This window comes from Leptonotus elevatus, chromosome 15 (assembly GCF_054856555.1).
Source record: "Leptonotus elevatus isolate MCC_2025b chromosome 15, RoL_Lele_1.0, whole genome shotgun sequence".
NCBI classification, from domain to species: Eukaryota; Metazoa; Chordata; class Actinopteri; order Syngnathiformes; family Syngnathidae; genus Leptonotus; species Leptonotus elevatus.
In genome coordinates this window covers 2,275,610-2,298,873 of record NC_141253.1, presented here as the reverse complement: position 1 = coordinate 2,298,873, position 23,264 = coordinate 2,275,610, and the positions used below count along the sequence as shown (strand labels likewise).

At 42.7% G+C, this 23,264-nt stretch overlaps 4 protein-coding genes across 7 annotated transcripts; 2 read left to right on the top strand and 2 right to left on the bottom strand.

Annotated features, from left to right (window-relative positions):
- The first annotated feature begins 908 nt into the window (after positions 1 to 908).
- hexb (hexosaminidase B (beta polypeptide)) lies at positions 909 to 8,557 on the top strand. Of its 3 annotated transcripts, XR_015097254.1 has the most exons (15): positions 909 to 1,244; positions 2,471 to 2,625; positions 2,943 to 3,008; positions 3,242 to 3,288; positions 3,430 to 3,540; positions 3,630 to 3,731; positions 4,285 to 4,417; positions 5,102 to 5,282; positions 5,363 to 5,449; positions 5,519 to 5,591; positions 6,783 to 6,963; positions 7,617 to 7,707; positions 8,101 to 8,205; positions 8,292 to 8,415; positions 8,539 to 8,557. XR_015097254.1 is itself a non-coding variant. In XM_086096719.1 (14 exons), exons 1-14 carry the CDS (start codon positions 988 to 990, stop codon positions 8,353 to 8,355), a joined length of 1,653 nt encoding a protein of 550 aa, XP_085952845.1. In that variant the 5' UTR covers positions 909 to 987; the 3' UTR covers positions 8,356 to 8,508. The 3 variants fall into 3 exon arrangements, 2 of the variants coding, with proteins under 2 accessions (XP_085952845.1, XP_085952846.1); XM_086096719.1 differs by lacking the exon at positions 8,539 to 8,557 and having other exon boundaries at positions 8,292 to 8,508; XM_086096720.1 differs by lacking the exons at positions 6,783 to 6,963; positions 8,539 to 8,557 and adding an exon at positions 6,018 to 6,195 and having other exon boundaries at positions 8,292 to 8,508.
- Positions 8,495 to 15,074, bottom strand: gfm2 (GTP dependent ribosome recycling factor mitochondrial 2). Its single transcript, XM_086096718.1, has 20 exons — positions 14,867 to 15,074; positions 14,718 to 14,799; positions 14,554 to 14,599; positions 14,005 to 14,102; positions 13,778 to 13,903; positions 13,309 to 13,397; positions 13,139 to 13,227; positions 12,996 to 13,056; positions 12,479 to 12,661; positions 12,249 to 12,329; positions 11,801 to 11,949; positions 11,532 to 11,672; positions 11,042 to 11,141; positions 10,237 to 10,399; positions 10,085 to 10,161; positions 9,749 to 9,887; positions 9,499 to 9,681; positions 9,313 to 9,428; positions 9,028 to 9,210; positions 8,495 to 8,892 (listed from the first exon to the last, which is right to left on the bottom strand). The coding sequence occupies exons 1-20, from the start codon at positions 14,873 to 14,875 to the stop codon at positions 8,764 to 8,766; spliced, it is 2,244 nt and encodes a 747-aa protein (XP_085952844.1). The 5' UTR covers positions 14,876 to 15,074; the 3' UTR covers positions 8,495 to 8,763.
- A 232-nt stretch (positions 15,075 to 15,306) lies between these two features.
- nsa2 (NSA2 ribosome biogenesis homolog (S. cerevisiae)) lies at positions 15,307 to 18,380 on the top strand. The gene is made up of 6 exons (XM_086095961.1): positions 15,307 to 15,454; positions 16,214 to 16,401; positions 16,557 to 16,707; positions 16,778 to 16,957; positions 17,075 to 17,267; positions 18,135 to 18,380. Exons 1-6 carry the CDS (start codon positions 15,452 to 15,454, stop codon positions 18,200 to 18,202), a joined length of 783 nt encoding a protein of 260 aa, XP_085952087.1. The 5' UTR covers positions 15,307 to 15,451; the 3' UTR covers positions 18,203 to 18,380.
- On the bottom strand, positions 18,376 to 23,084 carry tor1 (torsin family 1). 2 transcript variants are annotated; one of them, XM_086095958.1, is made up of 5 exons: positions 22,785 to 23,084; positions 21,684 to 21,949; positions 21,152 to 21,327; positions 20,722 to 20,849; positions 18,376 to 19,308 (listed from the first exon to the last, which is right to left on the bottom strand). In XM_086095958.1, the coding sequence occupies exons 1-5, from the start codon at positions 22,981 to 22,983 to the stop codon at positions 19,064 to 19,066; spliced, it is 1,014 nt and encodes a 337-aa protein (XP_085952084.1). In that variant the 5' UTR covers positions 22,984 to 23,084; the 3' UTR covers positions 18,376 to 19,063. The 2 variants fall into 2 exon arrangements, with proteins under 2 accessions (XP_085952084.1, XP_085952085.1); XM_086095959.1 differs by lacking the exon at positions 22,785 to 23,084 and adding an exon at positions 22,342 to 22,667.
- Positions 23,085 to 23,264: the final 180 nt, after the last annotated feature.

Genomic DNA, 23,264 nt, shown 5'->3' with positions numbered 1-23,264 from the left:
TTTTAATACACACACATACGCACACGCCATTCGTCTCCATGATTTGATTACAAGCGTGTTGTAACATTCGTGTGTTCATAAGTCCATCACTTTCGGTTTTGTGCTGGGAACTGATGAGCTCATGATGTTTCGTGGGCGGAACCTGTTGGAAACAATACCCATATGATGTGCATTTTATTTGTACAAAATCAACCAAGCGCAATTGAAACGGTCCGATTAATACCAAGATTGAACTTTTTTGGAAACAATTCCAAATATTGGTACAAACACAAAACTTCACATCACAAAAATAACGGCGGCAGCTGCAACTGTGGCCTTAGAAAAGGTGGAACGGAATAGTCTGAAATAGCAGACAGCAAAAAACTTTCAGGCTAGAAAAGAAAAAAAACAGAAATCCTACTAGAATATCAGAAATGTATAAGTATATTTATGTTTGAGTTTGGATGGCGTATTTGCTGTATTCTTTGGTTAACTAATTGGCTAATCAGGACACAGTTGCACAGTGAAGAATGTAACGTGTCTTTTTTATAAGCACATCGGGAACGAGAATTTATAAGCTTCGGCTTCGTTCGAAAAATAAACAAAAACAAAATTGAATGCATCTCAACCGCTAAATAATTTGCCGCAAAGCCATTTAAGTTTCTTTGATATAAAAACAAACAAACAGGAGAAATGTGGAACAACAGGGACACCCAGTGGACAATGTCTTCAGAGAATAAATGAAACACATAAAACATCAGTAAAAGGAAATCCAGTGACACACAAAAATACGTTTATTAGTTTTTTCACAAAAAAATGCTCTTGTCGACGGTGAGAACAAAGAATGACACAAGGACAAAATGTTAGCTTTGAGGAGCGTAAAATATAAAGAGTGTTCCTTTAAATCTGCCTTCCGGTTCCGCCATTTTGGCCCCGCCCATTGGACATTACCCTACTGCTGTTCGCGGTCGGTGTCTCGTGACTCTTTTGCTGTCACTTCAGCGGAGCATGTTTTCTTCCCTCACCGTTGTCGTCCTGCTGGCGGTCTTGTCCTCCTGCTGGGGGCGCCGGCAGGACACCCGGCTCGACGAAGAGCTCGCCCGGTTCCGGCAGCCCTCCAAATGGGGATCGTTGTGGCCGCTACCCCAGCGAGTGGACATCTATGACGTGCCTTTCAAGTTAGCCGCCGCCAGCTTTCAAATCTTCGACGGCAAAGCGTCGTCGGCGGGGCCGAGCTGTAACCTCCTACAGAACGCCTACCGGAGGTGATATTGGCTTTAATTGTTTCCAAATTGTTGTTTTACTTCTTTTTGTTGTTGTACTTTGTTGTAAATGAAAAGGATACCTGAAAAACCTGAGTAGCACAATTTAAAAGAACAAATGCTTCAAAGTTGGAAGATACCTGAAAAATCATGTAATGAAAAACAAATAATACCTCGTAGACTTTTGGGTATCTACTCCATTAACAACAAAGTATTTGTACTTAGTTACTTCCCACTACTCGTAATCGTAAACACAGGATTCAAGTACGGTAACTTTTTTTTGTCAGCAACACATAAAAACAAAATGCAATAAAAAGACAATCTTATACCAGATGTCTCAAATGGAGCGAATAAGTAACCAAAATACATAAACAACATAAAGCTAAAACAACAGATAGTTGAAAAAAACTACATAAAAAACCTGAGTAGCACAATTTAAAAGAACAAATGCTTCAAAGTTGGAAGATACCTGAAAAATCATGTAATGAAAAACAAATAATACCTCGTAGACTTTTGGGTATCTACTCCATTAACAACAAAGTATTTGTACTTAGTTACTTCCCACTACTCGTAATCGTAAACACAGGATTCAAGTACGGTAACTTTTTTTTGTCAGCAACACATAAAAACAAAATGCAATAAAAAGACAATCTTATACCAGATGTCTCAAATGGAGCTAATAAGTAACCAAAATACATAAACAACATAAAGCTAAAACAACAGATAGTTGAAAAAAACTACATAAAAAACCTGAGTAGCACAATTTAAAAGAACAAATGCTTCAAAGTTGGAAGATACCTGAAAAATCATGTAATGAAAAACAAATAATACTTCGTAGACTTTCGGGTATCTACTCCATTAACAACAAAGTATTTGTACTTAGTTACTTCCCACTACTCGTAATCGTAAACACAGGATTCAAGTACGGTAACTTTTTTTTGTCAGCAACACATAAAAACAAAATGCAATAAAAAGACAATCTTATACCAGATGTCTCAAATGGAGCTAATAAGTAACCAAAATACATAAACAACATAAAGCTAAAACAACAGATAGTTGAAAAAAACTACACAAAAATACCTAAACTATGTATAAATGCTTATCCTTAGCCTTTTTTTTTTTTTTTATGTACATTGCCACACCACAAACCACAAAACAGATGACACAGTGTAAAACACTCTCACCCACTTTTCTTTGTCTTTTTTTTTTTTAATGTCTTCCTTTTATAGGTACTACAAGTACATTTTTGGCGGAGTTAAAACCAAATGGCCGCGCACACAAGACAAGTGGACTGACATTCCTGCACTGATGGGACTGCAGGTTTTGATCACAGACCCAGATCCCGAATGTGACCAGTACCCCAGTGTGACATCGGACGAGTCATGTAAGTTCATCCATCATTGGCTTACAGTTACTTTATCGTCACTGAAAGACAAGTTTTGCCTACATTCTGTGTTATTATTATTATTATTTTTTTGTCAGTGTGTTGACCCGACAGCCATATTTGTACTGCAAGCCTTTACGGGACAAGAGTCATGCTATGTTTATGTTGTAATGGGCTCAATTTCCTGTTGTATGGTCTATTACTGACACCCTTTTCGTCCTTCTAATCACTTTAGTGTACTATATAAACCTATTCAAAGTGCTTACGCAATGTCACATGATGACGCCACTAAAAACAAAACGTGTTTATGTCTTCAGATGAACTGTTGGTGGACCAGCCTTTTGCCATCCTGAAAGCGCCAAAAGTTTGGGGTGCCCTGCATGGTATGCTAGCATTTTTTTTTATTTTTCAATTATTTTTTTCTCTCTCTTGCTCTCACTGTCACTCTCTCTCTTCCTGAATCAAACTGGCTGAATCTTGATATTTTGTCACCCAAAAAGATGACTTAAGGAGTCGTAGCGTCAAAATTGTTAACATGAAGAAAAAAAAATGAAATAATTGTTATGCAAACTTGCAATTTGTATCCAGTCAATACGTCTATTTTGTCTGTTTTTAGGTCTGGAAACATTCAGTCAGTTGGTGTATGAGGATGAATTTGGGGCTGTAAGTGGACTTTGCCATTGAAGTCATACTCGTAAAATGATTACATGAACGTTCACAAGTTGTGTTCATCATTTGTTCTTTATATTTCCAGTTGTTCACAATTATTCTTCGTGTCATTAAGCTTTGTGTTGGTCTTTCTAGAAAACTGTCAATTGGACCGAAATTAGCGACTTCCCCCGATTTGCACATCGTGGCATCTTGTTGGACACCTCCCGACACTTCCTACCTGTCAAAGTCATTCTGGCCAATCTGGTACTTTGGGGGGGGGGGGATTGGTAAAAAAATCAAAGTTGCTAACTTTTTTTCAAGCATTTTGTTGTCTTTTTTTTTCATGACTCCAGGAAACAATGGCAATGAACAAGTTTAATGTGTTCCACTGGCACATTGTCGACGATCAATCTTTTCCGTACCTGAGCCGAACATTCCCGGACCTCAGCCAGAAGGTCAGTAACCTATGAACTGTGAATTAGTTAGGAACCACCTCATACTGCTATCCGAATGTAAGCATTTTGAGTAACAAGCTAAGTTGTTAGCCTTGTTAGCTCACTAACACCCCAAATATGTATGCCACACGTAGATTATCTTGCCGTCAAGCTACCTGGCTAAGCTAATGAGGCTAGTAAGCTAACAAGGCTAGCTACGTAACTCACCCAAAATACAAATATTTAGATACTGACATGAAGCTTAAATGCTATCCACGACACTAGCGAGCTTAGTTGGGAGCCGACGGTAAACTCAAGCGCTACAGATAAAAGCCAGGCCTCATTCCAGTTTCCTAACGTTATCCTTTTGGTTAACGAGCTAAGTGGCTAGCCTTGTTAGGTTAGCTAGCAAAGCGCTTGCATGCCAAGGATATCAACGTGGCCTCATGTCGGTCGTATAATGTTGGCATTTTGCTTACAGAGCTTACCTTTGTTGTCTGCTGCGCTATGATTGGCCAGTCTGGATTTGGCGGGTGTGGCTATACAACATGGGAACCATGTCTTTTCACTGCAGGGGGCGTACCACCCGTACACTCACGTGTACACGCCGTCCGACGTGAAGATGATCATCGAATTCGCTCGCCTGCGAGGCATCCGCGTCATCCCGGAATTTGACACTCCGGGCCACACGCAGTCTTGGGGCAAAGGTCGGTGTCCCTTGTCAGCCACCATACTCGGCATAATACAGTAAACCACCAAAGCATTATAGCTCTCTATTCTTTAACAAAACAGGCTTGCTTGGATTTATCTAATGAAACTATTTTGGCCTGTTGTCTAAAAATGAAGGCTTTCAATCTTGAGGCGACGTAATAACCGCATGGCTCCCGCTTAGTGAGTTTTACAACACTTCTCCATTCGACCAGTTAAGAGAGCAAATTAATTTGTTCTCAAGCTATTTTCAACACTTTTTTAAAATTAATATGCAAATATAAAAATAAAAAAAACAGACAACGTAGGAACGTGCCGATATTATTGATAGGTAAAAACAACAACAACAAATAAACATGACACTGACCATATTTGGGCATACAATGTTGCAGCCCATAACAAAATGTAATGTCAAGTAGTATTATTACTTTTCCCAGTCCTTTAAAAAAAAATAATAATAATTTAAACACAAGTATTGGCTTCTGTGAATTGAAACTATACACCGGTAATTAAAATTGAGTTTACTTCTTGAAATTGGTTCATTAATCTCATTAAATAGTTTGTTAATGTATTACAGAGATATGTCTTATGTAAAAAAAAATGTGCCTTAATGCCATAAAGGTTAGGAAACACTAGTCAGTAGATTGGAGTATGCCAATATGAATAAATCCACCTCTCCTCAGGACAAGCAGATCTTCTGACGCCGTGCTTTGCCGGCTCCGAACCGTCAGGCAGCTTTGGCCCACTCAACCCCATCATCAACACCACCTACAGCTTCATGAGCCGCTTCTTCCGGGAGGTGGCCGCCGTCTTCCCAGACGATTATGTTCACCTGGGGGGCGACGAGGTGGACTTCACCTGCTGGTGGGCCTCGCGTCCAAACGCGTACGCCAAGGTGTCTCCCCTGCAACACTCATCCACTCCACGTCTTCTCCCCTTTCCAGGAAGTCCAACCCTGACATCCAGACGTTTATGGAGCAGCAAGGCTTTGGGAAAAATTACAGCAAGCTGGAGTCCTTTTATATCCAAAGGTGGAGTTGGAAAATGTATCATTAGGCTCAATGTCTTGACAATGAATATCAATATCTGATTTGATGTAGACTTTTGGACATCGTGACCGCCACCAAGAAGGGCTACATCATCTGGCAGGAGGTCTTCGACAATGGCGTGAAGGTAAATGCAGAATGGACGCTTAAAGGAGACGCATCTTGCAAAAAAATTTTTTGTTGCTTTTTTTTTTTTTTGTTGCTATTTTTTTTTGTTGCTAATTTTAATGGTTCTCTTTTTTTTTTTTTTTTTTTTTTTAAGAGCTCAGTATTGTTCATTCGGAAATGTCATCATCATTGCTCTTTTTTTTTTTTTTTTTTTTTTTTTAATGGTTCTCTTAATAACATGTGACACGCATTTGTTAAAAATACCCCAAGGCTCAAGAATGACAGCGCAAACTTTGAGCAATATACAGTCACTCAAACATGCTGAGCGTTTGTTTTATAATGAGACCAATCGTGAAATTCTTGCAGTAAGTTCGAGCTGTGCCTAATAATAAAGCAGAGTCAAAGTCAGTGAAGTGAAGCGCCGCTAAGCTTGGGCACGTTGCAGCTCAAGCCGGACACTGTAGTGCACGTTTGGATGGGCGGCGCCGACTCCGGCGAGGAAATGCGCAACGTGACGGCGGCCGGATTCACCGCCATCCTGTCGGCGCCCTGGTACCTCGATTACATTAGCTACGCCCAGGACTGGCTCAAGTACTACAAGGTGGAACCGCTCGGCTTCAACGGTCAGTGCGGGGGTGCGAGAGGCTTTGGATTCGTCAACAGGCTTATGCTTAAAAAAAACGCACAGCTGTGACGTTGCCAAGTGAAATGTTCCTTGTCAAATGGCAGATTTGACAGTAATTGTAATATTCCTCATTTTGTGCCTTTTTTTTTTTTTAAGGCCAGTTTTTGCAGCAGAAGCAGCAGCAGATCTCCACATTCACTAGCAAAACAAGAGCAATCTGTAGTACGCTAGCAATTTCTAAAGCCGGATCAATAATGTGACGTGTTCACAAGTCGGACTTTGACACGGAGCTGAAGTGGAGCAAAAACATGCCTTCAGAGGAATTTTGTCCCTATTTTAGTTTAGTTTAGGATGTGGCGACCCGCCACTTTTCCTTTTTTTTTAATTTATTTTTATTTTTTTAAATTTATTTTAAATTTATTTTTTTTATTTTTTTTAACCCGCCACTTTTCCGACACCACATCATTGCGTTGCCGGGCCGGTTCAAATGGAGGGCTACTTAAAAATGTACGGCAAGCGGCAAAGGCCAAACTTGGGACGCCCCTACTTTGTGACATGGTGGCTTGTCTTATGTGTGTTGTGTAGCTGAAGGCAGACACACTCATCCACGTGTGGAAAGGTACCCGGCAGCAATACCAGAATGAGATGGCCAACGTCACCGCGGCGGGTTACCGAACCCTGCTGTCCACCCCCTGGTACTTGAACCGTATCTCCTACGGACAGGACTGGCAGGGCCATTACAAGGCCGACCCGCAGGACTTCCAGGGTTTGTGTCCCCAAAATGCAGTGCCAACGCTCAATGTGGAAAAAAAAAAACGCAATCCGTTCCTCAATGCTTCTTCTGACTTGAGATGTTTTCAAGTTTCGAAAACTGTTTTGACGACAAGGGTTAGCTGAATAGTGACGTTGCCCATGTCATATTTGAATTTTTATTATTGATTTTATTTCTATTATCGCAAAGATGACTCGGGCAGTTACGTTACTATTAGGCAACACATTTGTAACATTTGTACAAATGTTTAAAAAAAAAAGTGGAGAACCCCCAATTTAGATATAACACGTGCACAAAATGCTAATGTTGTTAGCCACTGTAGAAACACTAACGCAAAGTATGTTAAGTGGAGGAAAACACTTAATTACAGCAACAACATTGCTAATTTGCTATCTTTCACACGGTGTCAAACAAAGTTAACCAATGTAAAAACAATAAAGTAAAAACAAATTCTAAAATAACTAAAAAATAATAATACACATACATGATCCAATACATTGACTTTCCCACCAAAACTATGATTGTTTCATTAAAAAATGAGTGTAAGCCTGTTGGATGAACCAAAGCTAATAAAAAAATTTTTTTTTAACAATCACATCACTTCAGCATAGTTAAATCTTCTCTCCGCCATCTTTTTCCCCAAATAGGAACTGAGGCGCAGAAGAAGCTGGTGATCGGCGGAGAAGCCTGCTTGTGGGGCGAGTACGTGGACGCCACCAACCTCACGCCGCGACTCTGGTACGGACGTTTCTCCGTGGAAAATGTCTACGCGATATCTATTGAAATGAATTATTTCAACCGTTACAACGTCAAACTGTTCGGCTCATTTGCAATGTTACTATAAAGTTGTTGTTTTTTTTACATTCCTCACATTTCTATTGTGTCCGCTCGGCATTCGCATTAAAACTTAAATCCGTGACATAGTAACCCCCCGCAAATACTTATCAAGGTAAGTGTTTGATGCCCCCCCCACCACTCATTTTTGACATACAGTAACTGCTTACATTAATAGTTTGAACCTTAAATAACTCCTGAACTCACATGAACGTAGCTCTCCATCCGCTGAATTTGCGAAAAGGTGAACCCGGGAATCTGCGTATGATGACTCATTTCCTCCATTGCTCGGGACAGGCCTCGCGCCAGCGCCGTGGCTGAGCGTCTGTGGAGCGCCAAGAACGTGACAGACGTCAACGACGCGTACGACCGGCTGTCCTCGCACCGCTGTCGCATGGTCGAGTGAGTAGCCGCCGCGCTTGCCTTTTCTTAGACTTGGAAGAAAACGGAAAAGGGGCGTGAATGATTTTCTCCCGTGTCGGTGGCAGGCGCGGGATCCCCGCCGAGCCGTTGTTCTCCAGCTACTGCCCCCACGAGTTCAAGGGAATTTGAGGAGAAACAGGAAGACGGGGGAAAAATGTGAAGAATCGAGTGCGGCGGCGCATGATGAAGGCACTTTTTTTTTTTTTTTGCACACACGCTGATCAATGCACTCTTATGTAATGTTTGTAAAACTGATTGTGAATACAAATGCTGATCAATTGACATACACTTTCTTTTTATTATTATTGACAGCTGTTCAGACAGCATTGTGGTTGAGTGGTTAGCACATCCGCCTCACCGTTCTGAGGTAGGAGGTTCGAATCCGCGATCCGCTGGGATAGGCTCCGGCTCACCCTCGTGACGCCAATGAGGACGAGCGGCGTTGAAAATGTGCAGATGGACCGAACGGCATTCGAACCAAGTCCAGAGTGGTGGAAAGTTGTTCTCGCCGCGCCTTGGGTCCAAATCAGCAGCCAATCACAGCAAGCCGGCCATTCGCTTCACCAGCACGTTCTGCTCCTGTGCGCTCATGGCCTCGTAAGTGTCCAGCTCCAACGAGAAGGTGGCCCTCCCCGAGGTCAAAGTTCGCAGGGCAGTGGAATAGCCCTTTGGCGTTGTAGAAAGAGCACAAAACCAAAAATAAGTTGAGTTTTTGCATTAGATTGGGATTGAGTTCCGCAGAAAAAAAAAAAGAAATACAAACAGGCGAGACGAGACGGAAGCACAGATCTTGGGACGAACCTTGATTCCCGCCAGGGGCACGCTGGCCAGCAGCACTTTATCCTCATGGCGACTCTGGATTTCCCGGACCGTCCCTCGCCTGTGGGCCAGGTCGCCTAACACGACGCCCAGGTGTTCCTCATCCACGATCACCTCCATGGACATGACGGGCTCCAGGATCTGCCCCCCGGCCAGCCTCAGGGCCTGCACGGGGGGACGGGGGGGTGGGGGGGGGGGGGCGAGCACAGAACTTTGAAATTGTCCAAATTCGCCATTTAAAAAAAGGTGGCGCATCATTTTCCAAACCTTCAGCATGCAACGGGACACGCAAGCAGAAACCATGGCCGGAGATGTTCCCGCCTCCATGTTGACGCGCTGGATCAGTGTCGAGACGCGCTGAAGGGGGGAGCCCAGGAGTGGACCTGGATGAGGGAAGACATCGACGAATATCAGCATTTCACACACTCAGCCCAACTTTCACGACCTACTCGCCTTGGAGGTACGAGCTGTGCACTCCATTCTCCACCGCCTCCCTCATATTGCCCGACAAGGTCCCGGCGGCTTCCTCCAGGAACGCCACTTGACACGAGCCGACGGCGTGGTCGCCGCCGGGTCGGACGGCCAGCTCCACCGTCACCACGTGCCGCCTCTCGCCCACTGTGCGGTCCAGCGTGTCTGCCGCGATCAAAAGGGGAGAGGTTCACGGCAGCCCAATCGGGGGCAGCAAACCCATCCGGCGTACCTGTGGCGGAAGCCTGGTGGAGGATGGTCTCCCGGTACGCCACCTGCAGCGGGCCCAGGTGGGTCTCGATGCCGTACTCCCTTCGTATTCGATCGTGGATGATCTCGATGTGCAGCTCTCCCATCCCGCACAGAATTGTCTGAGGGGGGGCGGCACGATGGAAAATTCAGTCGCCAGCCCCTTTTCACACTGGGTTAAGCCCTATTCGCACTGCACTTAGCAGAGCAAAGCTTGATACAACGGCGCTATGATGTGTGGGAGCCTTAATTAAATGCGGTGTGCTTTGGAACTTTGGTAAAACCTGGCAAGCCTGAGTCGCGGTTGAGACGATCATACCTGTCCGGAATCTGGGTCGGTCCGGACTTTGAGACTGGGGTCTTCTCTTTGGAGGTTATGCAGCGCGTTCTCAAGATCTGGGTGGTAAAAAAAAACACACACACCAAAAAATAGCAAGTCATTGTCGAAGAAGAAGCCTCACGCAAACTCACCAGCCTGTTTGGCCATGGTTGGGGGTTCAATGGTACAGAAGAAGACGGGGTCAGGGACCTCCACCCCGGACAGGACCACGCCCGTCCGTCCCTCAGTCTGCGCTCGGCGGGCGGCGGCAGTGGCCGACGCTTTGGAGGAGACGATGGTGTCGCCAGTTACTGTCTTTGAGAGAGAGAACGCACATGGACGGCAGGACATGACGGAAAAGGAGGCGGCGACGAAGTTTATGGAGGAGCAAAACTGACCAAATAAATGGAAGTCTCGTCAGCTTGCATGGGGAGCGCCAGCAATGGACGACTATCTTGTCCACTGTCACCGCAACTTGTTGTCCAGAAAGTTACAAGTCGCGGTGACAGTGGACAAGACAGTCGTCCATTGCTGGCGCTCCGGATGCAAGCCAGCGACGGCGGCGAGACTTCCTTGTTTGCCGTCCCACTCACTCTGGGCAGTTTGCAACAGCCAAGCCCAACCCATAACACGCTTAGGACCGCCCCTTCATTTGAATAACATTTTCGACTTGACAGAGCGTCTTGCAGCATGAAATAAATACATGTGAGAGCAGAGCGTTTTTAGTTATTGATTGATGTTTAATTCTATTTATACATTTATTTTTGTATTTATTTCGATATTTATTTTTTGAATCTTGTTTTTTTATTTTTTATTTAGGGATATAATATATATATAATATATATATTTATTGTTTTAGTATTTTTGTATTATATTTTTTATATCCATTTTTATTTTCACTTTTAGTCATTTATTAATTTTAAATGTTGGCAATTTTGGTCCTCCATAGAAGTTCACCTGCTTGAGTCCGACAGTTAGGGCGATGTTTCCCGCCGTCATAGAGGAGATTTCCACATGTTGGTCGGCAAAAGGCACCAGTAGTCTGCTCATCCTCTCACTGAAGCACAACGTAACGTTTTTAGGTACAGTATGTGTAATGTAGGCATTTTTTAAATGAATTCTTACTTTTACTCCCTAGAGCATAAGAAAAATCTATACATTCCAGTCCTTACTTTCATCCAAATATATTTATATATATATATATATATATATATCTCAATTATTTTTTGTTCTGCCCCCCCCCCCCATCCAGAAGAAGAAAATATCCCCCCCCCCCCAACAACTCTCCACCGTGACTACAAATTTTATGTACCATTTGTTTACAAGATTGTTTTAGGTGCACTTCCTCAGAGGAGCTATGGTACTTCCTCTGAAAATGAGCGCGCCACTGCCACCTACTGTAGCGAATGTGCAATTACACTTTCGCACAGCGTTCGTAGAGACGCACGTGTTGTTCCTGTTGATGTTGTGCACCGCCGTCTGCGCGCTCAATGTTCCCGAGTAGATCCGGAGGAAGACCAGAGGGCCGCGCTGCTTGTCGTGGAGCACCTTGAAGGCCAGAGCACACAAGTCGTCCTTGTACCAGCGCCTGTTAAGACCCCCCCCCCCCCCCCACCCACCAGAGGGGTGCAAGTCAGAAGTAAGTCTCAAGTCTTATCAACAAGCAAAATGTCGTTCCCTGAAGTCAAGTGAAAGGAGGAAGCATATTTGACTCACAGCAGGTCGTGGGGCTTTTCATCGGGGGAGGGCAGGAAGGCGGTGATGGCGTCCAGGAGAGGTTGCACGCCTTTGTTGCGCAAAGAGCTTCCGCAGAGCACCGGCACGCCTTTACGGGCCAGAGTGACCCGTCGAACCGCCTCTTGCAGCTGAAAACAAAACCTTGTTCAGCGGGCGAGCGATAATAGCGCCCCATGGGACATTTGGAAAATTCTACCACCGAGCCCAGTTTCACTCAAGAACATCGATCTTGAGTGAACCCACAAAAAAGTCTGCCATTTTGGAGATTTCCAGCAGCCCTTCAAAGATGGACTTGTCCAAGAGATCTTGTCCGATTGAACACTAAATGTTCATCATTGCATTGATGACTCGCCATAAAACTCGCAAATAACAGGCGCCCGCTCAGCGCAGCTGGCGATTTTGAAAATGCTGCCACACAACAACTCACTTTTACGCAAGGAACGGCGTCAAAATTGTCACTGAAGTCGGTCAGCAACAGCTCGGCAAACTCGTCATCCAGATCTGCTACCTGTCATTGAGAATACGACATTAACGTTACACTTCAAAATGAATGAATACAAGTTGATTCGATTTTAAGGAAGAAAAAAAACAACATATTCCCAATCAGTGAATTTGTGAGTCGTTAACCGCGATTAATTGAGTCGGACGACACTGCACCTGCTCAATCAACGCGGTTCTGGCCTGGCGAACTTGCCGCACGAGCTCTGCCTCCTCCTCCCGGGACCCACTGAGGGCTCTGGTGTCAAAAAGGCGCCCGTCGTCCGTCGGCTTCCACATCAGCCTCTGATTGGTCAACAGGTCGACCACGCCGGAGAAGTTCCTTCCTCTGCCGACAGGAAGCTACAAAGCAGGACAGCGAATTTCCTCAAATGGTGGTTTAAGATCTAATAGAGTCCGTACCTCAATGAATTGCTGCCTTTTTACTATAGAATATTTTCTTTATTACAATAATATACATTCATTATTTGGGGATAAGGAAAACTGATTTCATATGAGTAAAGTTATGATCTTGGTCATGAATTACAATTAAACTACTTTCGTACTGAGCAATTGAATAGATGAACAGCCACTATATAAGAAAATATACCAGTAGAAGATACTTCAGATTTCTTAGGAAATTTCAAAAATAATATTAAATAATCAAAAGATTTAAATAATTTTTTTTAAATGTTACCTGGAGCAGGACCGGATTGGCTTTCAGCTTCTGCCTGATGCTTTCCAAACAGAAACTGAGACTAAACAGAAGGGGGAAAAAATCTTTACGTAACTATTTGAATAATTAGAGAAAAATGTATATTTAGTGGACTATTCCCAAACTCGGCTGTGGGCTTGTCCATCTTGTTCAAGAAGCAAACACAGGGGATGTGATGCTTGTCTGCCTGCCTCCACACGGTCACCGTCTGGGCCTAACGGATACACATGGAGCAGATGAAACGAGTTTGGAAAGGGGGGAGAAAAAACGTTTTTTTCAGCAGAAATTTGAAAACCTCGACACCCGCAGACGCATCAAACACTGCGACGGCCCCGTCCAGAACACGAAGAGCCCGCTCCACCTCCAGAGTGAAGTCCACGTGACCTGGTATGACGCATACGCACAAAAGTAATATTTTAATCAGTCCTTTTTTTTTTCCTGACAAAAATATTAGGAAAAAATATAGAGAGGCTTGATTTGAACACTTTTTAAACTCTTAACCTTCAATGTAATCGTCTTACAGGGGAGATTCTGTAGCAACACAGGCTAAACTTAGCTCCTCAAAAGACAAACGAGAGGTATCACTTTCAATGTACTTCTTTCTTATTTAGATTGTGATTTGGCACCATCTTGTGGCAATGTTTTCCAAGGCTATTCATTTTTTTTCTTATTCTTCCTAAACATCTATAAAATTGAGTCGGGAATGCTTAACAAAAGCAAGATTTGTTTTTTTGTTCCTGCCAAAATCCGATGCATCGCCTAACCTGGCGTGTCTATCAGGTTGATCCTGTGACCTTTCCAGTCAAAGGTCACCGCCGCCGACTGGATGGTGATGCCACGCTCACGCTCTTGAGCCATGAAGTCCGTCACCGTGTCGCCATCGTCCACATCTTGAAGGGCATCACCACAATTAATAAAAAAATTTAAAAAAAATTGGCAGCTTGATGTCATCTGTAATGTTTTTTTTCTTCCTCCCATCCCACAAATTCACCTCCCAGCGCTCTGGTGTAGCCCGAGTAGTAAAGCATCCTCTCCGTGGTCGTCGTCTTTCCCGCGTCGATGTGCGCCATGATGCCGATGTTGCGGATTCTAAGACACGTTTTGGAGGTCATACAAGTGTAAGAGAAACACTATGACATTATTAGAATAAAGTAAAAATACTCGGTCGGCATTTTTAAGCCTGCAAGTTAACCACTGTGCAAAATACATGTACAATAAAGTGAAATGAGTGCTCTTGTGGACATAGATATGTTTTTAGTGTTTTACAGGTGTAAAAAAATATATATAAGTGCAAAGTGTATTTCTGTTGTCATGAAAATGTAAAAAAAAAAAATTACTCAGACTTTAATTTGTGGGGTTATACAAGTGTAAAAAAAAAAGGAAAAAAAAGAAGCAAGGTATGCACTGCTATTCAACTAAAATAAAGTAAAACTGCTCTGCCTTTGATTTAAAAAAATAAATAAATGTTATGGTCAGGCCAGTGTAAAGATAAAAAAAAATGTGTGTGAGACTCACAAAGTAAAACTACTTAACCACTTACTTGGACACATCCGGGCTAACCACAGACCGCAGTGATTTCACATCATCTGTAAAAGTGTGATTATGGCATTATACATTCATACGTAGAAAAAAACTACAGTATTACACTTGTTTTTGTTGTAATAATACCAAGTGAAAATGGCTATAATCTATGACATGACTTACCACCAGGAAGAAAGCTGTAACTCCTCTGTAGAAACCTGCTCGGTCTCCATCTGCAGCACTGCAGTACCAAGAAATACTTTTCCTGCAAAGGACAGTGAACGTCTCACAACATGAGCGCAAGTAACTTGACCGCAAGGTTTCTCTCTTACCCAAATCATCCTTTAATTGTCCAATGACGGCCAAATATTAATATCCGTTTAACCTTCTCGTCATTCTTCCCGAGAGAGATCACTTAAGCCTGGGGCGATATGACTTTTCCATAGGGAAAAAAATTACGTTTACAATATATTCTGTACGAAAATAGCAGATATTTACACTGAACACATCATTCCAGAAGTCACATTTAATTTGGGTACTGTTCCAATTTACGTCCCCCTCGGAACCTCGACGACGCGAATGTTCCGTAAGTCAAAACCACCTCCGTAAAATGGACATGTTTTGATTTTTTTTTAAAATCCTTTACACTTATATTATATTTACTATGCTACAACCAGTAACGCATCTTTATTTATTAAATGCATTTGAATATTAGATTCTACCCGGAAATACAACGACGCTCACAGTCGAACATTAGCAGAGAAACACCGTGACGTACTTCCTCTAAAAGTCGGCTCGGGTACGTCGACATCTAAACCCGAGCCTCAAGATAAAAACATCATCTTGTCGACGTTTGAACAAACGTTTACACCAGAAACCAAAAGTGTATCTGAACATCGTAACACTCGCAGAACAACATGGTAAGTAGCTGAATGTGTTAAGCGCCGTATTTCGATATTTACCATGATAAACAACACCCGATGCTAAGGCTAGCTCGCCTCCATGTGGCTGTCTCAAACTAGCCAGCTTGAATTGTGTACACAACATTCGTTTGTCATATGGCGATTTTTTTCTGATCATATCTAAACAAATCGGTTGATTCAAATAAGTGTTGTTAGCGTAATATAAATGGCTCGACTCTGCTAAAGTGTCACCCAAACATGATTAAGTAACCGCAATCAAAAATGTGCAGCTTTCTTTTGAAAGACTGACGTTTTCCTGAAAAAAAAAAAGTTTACAAAATATTTGTCAAAATCGTATACGGCTTTTTTTTACCCCCTCAAACAGGCACATTTTTCATGAAAAAATATAGAACTTCCCTGTAAAGAGAACATATTTTATTGTATATTTTCTTGAATGCTTGACTTTATTCTATTTTTTAATTCTCCGTAGATTATGCTTTTATTGCAGAAAATGTCAAATTTCTGTTCCTGAACATTATAAACTTTTATTAAAAAATATATATATTTTCACAATGTATTTGCATGTAATTTTCCACACTGAAATTATTCTATTTCCTTCTCATGAGAATGTTTTTCAATTAAAATATACAGCTTTATTCCCCTCTTAAAAATACAAAACAATTATACAACTTATTTCTCACCAGCCACATTTTCGTTATCACCTTGTGAACACGCTTTCTTTAAAAGTTACGTTTTTTGTTTGTTTGTTTTTTACAGCCCCAGAACGAGCACATCGAGCTGCACCGCAAGCGGCATGGCTACCGCCTGGACCACCACGAGCGCAAGCGCAAGAAGGAGAGCCGCGAGGCCCACAGCCGCTCGCACAAGGCCCGCAAGATGATCGGCCTCAAGGCCAAACTTTATCACAAGCAGCGGCACGCCGAGAAGATCCAGATGAAGAAGACGTGAGTTGGCAAATGCACAAATGTTTGGACTTTTTCCATCAAAAAGTGCCAAAAAGCCAAAGACTAATAAGGCCCTTCATTAATTTATGTATTTAATGTGTGTTTACGTCAGATGTCATACTTTTAGTAGTAATACACTTAATATCTGTGCGCAGCCTCAAAATGCACGAGCAGAGGAAAACCAAGCAAAAGGATGACGAGAAGACCCCCAAGGGCGCCGTGCCCGCCTACCTGCTGGACCGCGAGGGTCAAACCCGAGCCAAAGTGCTTTCCAACATGATCAAGCAGAAGCGCAAAGAGAAGGCGGTGAGTCCCATTCGCATCGCCGCCGTCGTCCTTTTCTTTCCCTTTTTTTTGACTCGACCTGGTCTTGCAGGGCAAATGGGAGGTGCCGCTGCCCAAGGTGCGAGCCCAGGGCGAGACGGAGGTGCTGAAAGTCGTCCGCACGGGCAAGCGGCAGAAGAAGGCCTGGAAGAGACTCGTGACCAAAGTTTGCTTCGTGGGCGACGGCTTCACGCGCAAACCGCCCAAATACGAGCGCTTCATCAGACCGATGGTGAGTCGGCGCGAACGCTTTCTGGCTTCGGTCATGTGATCATCGCAGTCGACGGTAGAAGACAAAAGTGGCAATCCGCGTACGTTGCGGCTGAGCGAGATGGTGTCGACGTTGCAGGGTCTGCGCTTCAAGAAGGCGCACGTGACGCACCCCGAGTTGAAAGCCACCTTCTGCCTTCCCATCCTGGGCGTGAAGAAGAACCCGTCGTCGCCGCTCTACACCGCGCTGGGCGTCATCACCAAGGGAACCGTGGTGGAAGTCAACGTCAGCGAGCTGGGCCTGGTCACGCAGGGAGGCAAAGTCGTCTGGGGTAAGGCCAGACTGCTCAGATGGCCCGAGTCAGCCATTTTGAGTTGAAGCTGCCATTTTAGAGAGTTTTTGCTGACATGTTTTGAACCGCTAATTGACCCGGCGACATGAAATTTGGTAGAAATGTCGATCTAAACCTGCAAAAACGGTCGCAAGAAAAAAATCCCGAAAATACAAGTCAGCCATTTTGTTTTGAAGCGGTCATGAAGGCGAACATATCCGGGCCATTTTAAGGTCATTTCCGGGAGTCTTTCCAAACCAAACTTGTTCAAAAGATTTTGAAATTTGGGAGGAATGTCTGTCATGAACAGACTCGGGAGAAATATCTCAAGATTAAGAAGTCATGTCAGAAAAGAGTCAGCCATTTTGTTCTTCTTAGCAGTAAGACATTTTATAAACATTTCTATCATGAAAAGTGACAAAAAGTCTAAAAATAATAATAATAAAATAGCCAGAAAAGGCACAGGAAGTCAATTTTTGTCTGACGGAACCATTTTAGGGCCATTTAAGAAATTTGTAGGAATTAATTCAATTTTTTTTTAATTCCGATTGCTACCACATTTGAACAACTAAACTCAAATAACTCGTCCCCTCTGCCAGAGGTGGCAAATCCATGTCCAGAAAGTAAAAACCCTGCCACAGTTTGGCTTTAGCCCCAGGTGCTAGCTAGCAAGCTTCCTAGCTAGCTCCCCGGGTGCTCATTTGCCTGCTAGCCTGCTAACGAGCTAGCTATTTAGCACGAGGGGCTAAAACCAAAATGTGGCCGGGTTTTTACTTTCTGGACGTGGATTTGCCAACTCGTCCCCTCTTCGAAGGTTGATGGTTTTTAAGTCAAATGTTTCTAATTAAAATGTTTTCGCCCTCGCAGGTAAATACGCACAGGTGACGAACAACCCGGAGAACGACGGCTGCATTAACGCGGTCCTGCTGGTTTAAGACTCTTTACTCATTCAAACCTAAAGACTGTCCGGTGAAAGACGTGCTGCACGTGACGACTTGTGCCACAACATATTTTTGGGGGGTCCAAGTAGATCCAGAACACACACGGAGGAGGCTAACGTGTCACCCGTGTCAACATTTGATACCAATAAAGTTTACACACGCGCGAGTACAATTTCAAAGAGGAACATCTGATTTTATTTTGTGTGATGGTGACCACTTAAAAGATTGAACCTGCAATTTTCTCTCAAAATGGATGCCATTTGAGCTGCTCCGGAGTACAAAAATGACAAGAATGATTATGAGATATATGAGCTATCGCGGTTCTGAGGTTTGAATCTTCCTCCCACATTCAAAAAAATAAAATATAAGATTGGTTCACGGAAGTAAAAGAGTGTGACGAGAAGTGCCCAACGTTTCCATCATGTTGCTCAACCAATACATCAAGTTTCCTCCAATTAGTGTTCAATATTCATCTCAAAATGCATGTCGAGTAGAGATCAGCGATTCCCGCCAGTGCGCCCGAATAATCCGCTTTCAATTAATAGGTCCAAAAATGTATCGACGAACAATTAACGACTCCTGAACTAGGAAACTGTAGGAACAGAATTAACATTTTCTTGGCGTGACTTCCCCCCCCCCCCCCCCTTTAACCTTAAATAGAAAAGGGGGGGGGGGGACAAAATTAAGGCATGTGTTCCTAAAATGAAAAATTATTTTGTAAAAAAAAAAAGGAAATAAAAAAAACACAAATCACTTTTTTTTCCTTCAGTGTGGGCGACGCGCTTCAGTTTTTCCCGCTCGTCGGAAAATGCGCAGCGACGTTACAAACGCGGCGTCCGTCCGTCCGTCCGCCCGCTATGTGTAATATTCCCACTTGCTGTCGATGGTCTTGCAGCCCTTGACGGAGAAGACGCGCTCGGATTTGGGGAAGTACAGCAGGTCCCTGGCCATGGCGGCGGCCACGGCGGCGTTGGCCCTCAGGCCCTGCGCCGTCATGGAGGCCACGGCGCACTGAACCACGTGTTGGTACTCCAGAGGCAGGAAGGGCACGAAGAAGTCCACCAGGTTCTTGTCGATCAGGCTCGTGTGCCACAGGCCGCCTGGGAGACGAGAACGTGACCAAAACTTTTACAACTTTTTGTTTCTCTATATATATATAGATCTATCTAGATATATATATATATATATATAGATCTATCTAGATATAGAGATAGATCTAGATAGAGATAGATCTATATATATATCTAGATATATAGATCTATCTATCTAGATCTATCTATCTATCTAGATATATCTATCTAGATATATCTATCTATCTAGATAGATCTATCTATCTAGATAGATATATCTATCTAGATAGATATATCTATCTATCTAGATCTATCTATCTATCTAGATCTATCTAGATAGATCTATCTATCTATCTAGATCTATCTATCTATCTAGATCTATCTAGATATATCTATCTATCTAGATATATATCTATCTATCTATATCTATATATATATATATCTATATCTATATATATATATATATATATATATATATATATATATATATATATATATATATATAGAGAGAGAGAGATAGAGAGATATTGTATAGGCCATAAGTTTGCACACACTTTCTTATTCAATGCATTTACTTTATTCTCGTGACTGGTTACTTTGGAGATTCTCACTGAAGGCATCAAAACTATGTATGAACTAATGTGGAGTTACGTACCCAACAACAACAAAAAGGCGAAATAACTGAAAACATGCTTTATATGATAGATTCTTTGAAATAGCCTTACGTTTTTGCATACTCTTGACTTTCTTACGTCTAGGAACTCCTTAAAGACTTGGAAAACCATTTCAGGTTTCACCTTTTGAAGCTCATCGAGAGAATGCCAAAAATGTGCACAAAAAAAAAGTAATCCGCGAAAAGGGTGGCTATTTATGTATTTATTGTATTATTTTCGCCTTTTTTTGTGAAGTACATAACTCCAGATGTGTTTGTTGTCGTAGTCGTCATTGTTTTGATGCCTTCAGTGACAATCGACAATGTACGTAGTCATGAAAATAAAGCATGTATTGAATGAGAAGGTGCGGCCAAACTTTTAAAATAAAAAGTAAAAGTAAAAATAGTTACGTTAAATGTTTTTTTGTTTGTTAATTATGCAGGTTGTCAGTTTAGGTAGAAAATGGTCACAATATGACGGGGAATTGGAAAATACTGAACATTATGAGGAAACATTTTTAGAACAAGATTTCAGAGGTCTTTATAAAATGAGATTTTTAAAAGAATCACAAGAAGAAAAAATAATTTCTGGGAGATTTATAGCTAAACTCAACTTTTGTCTATGAGATTTTTATTTTACATTTCTGGGATTTTTTATATGAATTTTTTCCCCTCAATTTCACAAGCAATAAATATATGATGAAAACAAATACTGTGAGTTTGTTTTTCCCTTAAAAGTAGAAATATTAAAATAATAATAAAAAAAAGAATGGGAACATTTGCAAACTCACTTCTCTTGTTGTTGAAGACGGACAGAGCGAGCGACGTCTCCACGTCCTTGAGTTCGATCTCCTCTCGGCTTCTGCCCGCGTTCCAGAAATCTAACGTCGTCTGCACGATGCTCTCGCCGCCGGCGTTGCTATGGCGCCAAACAAACATTTGACCAGAACAGTCATTTTAACGAAGAAAAAGTCACCATGAGTTGGATTTTATTTTTATTTATTTTTTTAAATATATGTATTGAGGTAAAAATATTTGGAAATGTTACAAGAATAGGAGAACAAAAAGTCAGGTAAAAAAAAACTAATGGCAAAATGATGTAATACATTTTAAGTTTTTATTTCAAATGTTCCTGCGATACTTTTACTTTCATCTCAACTTATGGTCATAAATGACCACTTTTCAAACTATAATAAAATAAGAAAGGTTTGAGGTTGTCACCTGAGAAAGATGAAGATGGCTTTTCGGTAGGAGACGCCGTCCACCTTGTCGTAGTAGTCCAAGTAGGGCTTGATGCTGTCAATCAGGCCCGGGTGCATCTTGTCCATCTCGTCGAAGATGAACATGGAATGAGCGCAGCTGCTCACGTTGCCTTTGATCCACTGCTGCAGTTGAGTCTGCAACAACAACAACAACAACAAGGACAACTTCACAACCTGGGCTGGAACATCTCACGTACTTCAATATTAATACCATCAGAATCTAGGACTGGTCCATGTCGAATTAAGCATAAATATAAACATTTTGTTTTGTTATCTGACGTTAAGTGAATAATAAAAAGGACATAATTGTAAGTCACAGTCAAGTCATCATCACATAGTAACTTCTTATTAAGTTCCACAGATGCTCATTTGTTTCAAACTTCAAAAAAAAAAAATTCCCCAATTTATTCCCATGAGAAGTTCCCATTTGAAGAAAATGACCACATGTTGTAACCTTAATCGGAACGCCACCAGACACAAAGTCGCCATACCTTGTAGGTGTCCATCTGGCTGGTGTGCGGAAAGTGGAGCTCGGCGGTGAAGACGTGCACAAATTTGCTGTCCATGCCCTCCCTGTAGATGTTCTCGGCGATGAGCGTGGTGGCAAAGTTCTTGCCCGTGCCGGTCCAGCCGTGCAGAGACAGCACCAGCGGCTTCTTGGGATTGGGGTTGTTCATGAAGCCGCTCACCGCCTTAACGATGATGTGCGACGCCAAGTGCTGCCCGAACAGCTTGGTGCCCAAGTCCTCCTTCAAACCTGCACACACAATGTTCATTTAAACACACGACGCTAAAGAATTAACGCTCTGCCCCGACTATGTTGTAAGTGGTTAGTGTTAGTGTGTTAAGTGGTAAAACGGTATAAATGATTACCCAGTTGAGTTCAGTGTTGTGTCTTAAGTGGTAAAACGGTATAAATGATTACCCAGTTGAGTTCAGTGTTATTGGTTTTAAAAAAATTCGTTTTTGTATTTTCTATATTAAATGTTTGGTTTTTTTGGTTGTTTATTTTTTAAATTACTGCTTTAAATTCGTGTCGTGTTTTCCATGTGTGATGGCGTTATGTGTCAGGTGCGCCCGACGACACTTTTAAAGTGTTGTACGCTGTTACTAGCGCACACACAAAAATTTTTTTTAAGTGAGTCTCACCTGTGGCGTTGAAGGCGATCCATTTTGAATCGCAGCTCTCGTGTAAATAGTTACAAATGGTTCGGCTCAACGCGGCGCCTATACCGAGCACCACAGCGGTTGTAATTGGGTCAAAAGCACCGGCCAGTATCGCAACAATGGACAAAATGTGCAACCATAAACATACGCGCGTGGCTTTCATCGTCGAACGCCGAATTTCAACACTTGATGTGCGCGACAAACAAACATAGCGCCCAAAACGAAACAGAAAAGCAGGGAGGCTCGCTAGCTTTCTGTCTCAAACCAACGTGACACTTCCGTACACGTCATCAAGTCGCGACTCCAACTCCACGGGCTCCTCCGTGTTTTGGAAAATGTTGAGGACAATAATTCGCGTGTCAAATCCAAAGACATAAACACACTTTTATAGATTAAAACCAGCTGGAAAGGTGTGTTGCTGTCACCCGTTCTGTTGAAGGCGATCCACTCGGGACGGCAGCACTCGTGGAAGTGGTAGAAGATGTTCTGGTAGCTGGCTAAAAAGCCCGTCAAAGCGGCCGCCATGCCAACCGCGATGCTGGTGCTGATGGGCTCGATGGCCGCCGAGCTAGCCGAGCACAGCAGCAGTAGCAGCGGCACCAACAGCACGACTTGGCGCCTCATCGCGGACGACTTCTACTTTTTCCAAGTCCACATCCAATCGCGGTTAATAGGCTGCAGAATCTTTTCTGCGCACCGGAGGTCTTGCCCCTGTTTGCCGGAAGTAGCTGGCGTGACGTCACATGCAGAACCGAACTTTTTTAAAGTGTCTCCTCAACATTGTAGGCCTAAAAGAACCAAGTTTTGCTTCTAAAAATATATTTAATATTTGAGCCACAGAATGTTCCCAGATAAATGTTAGAGAACAAGCAGTTGTACATGTAAACACATTACATTTAGAAGTT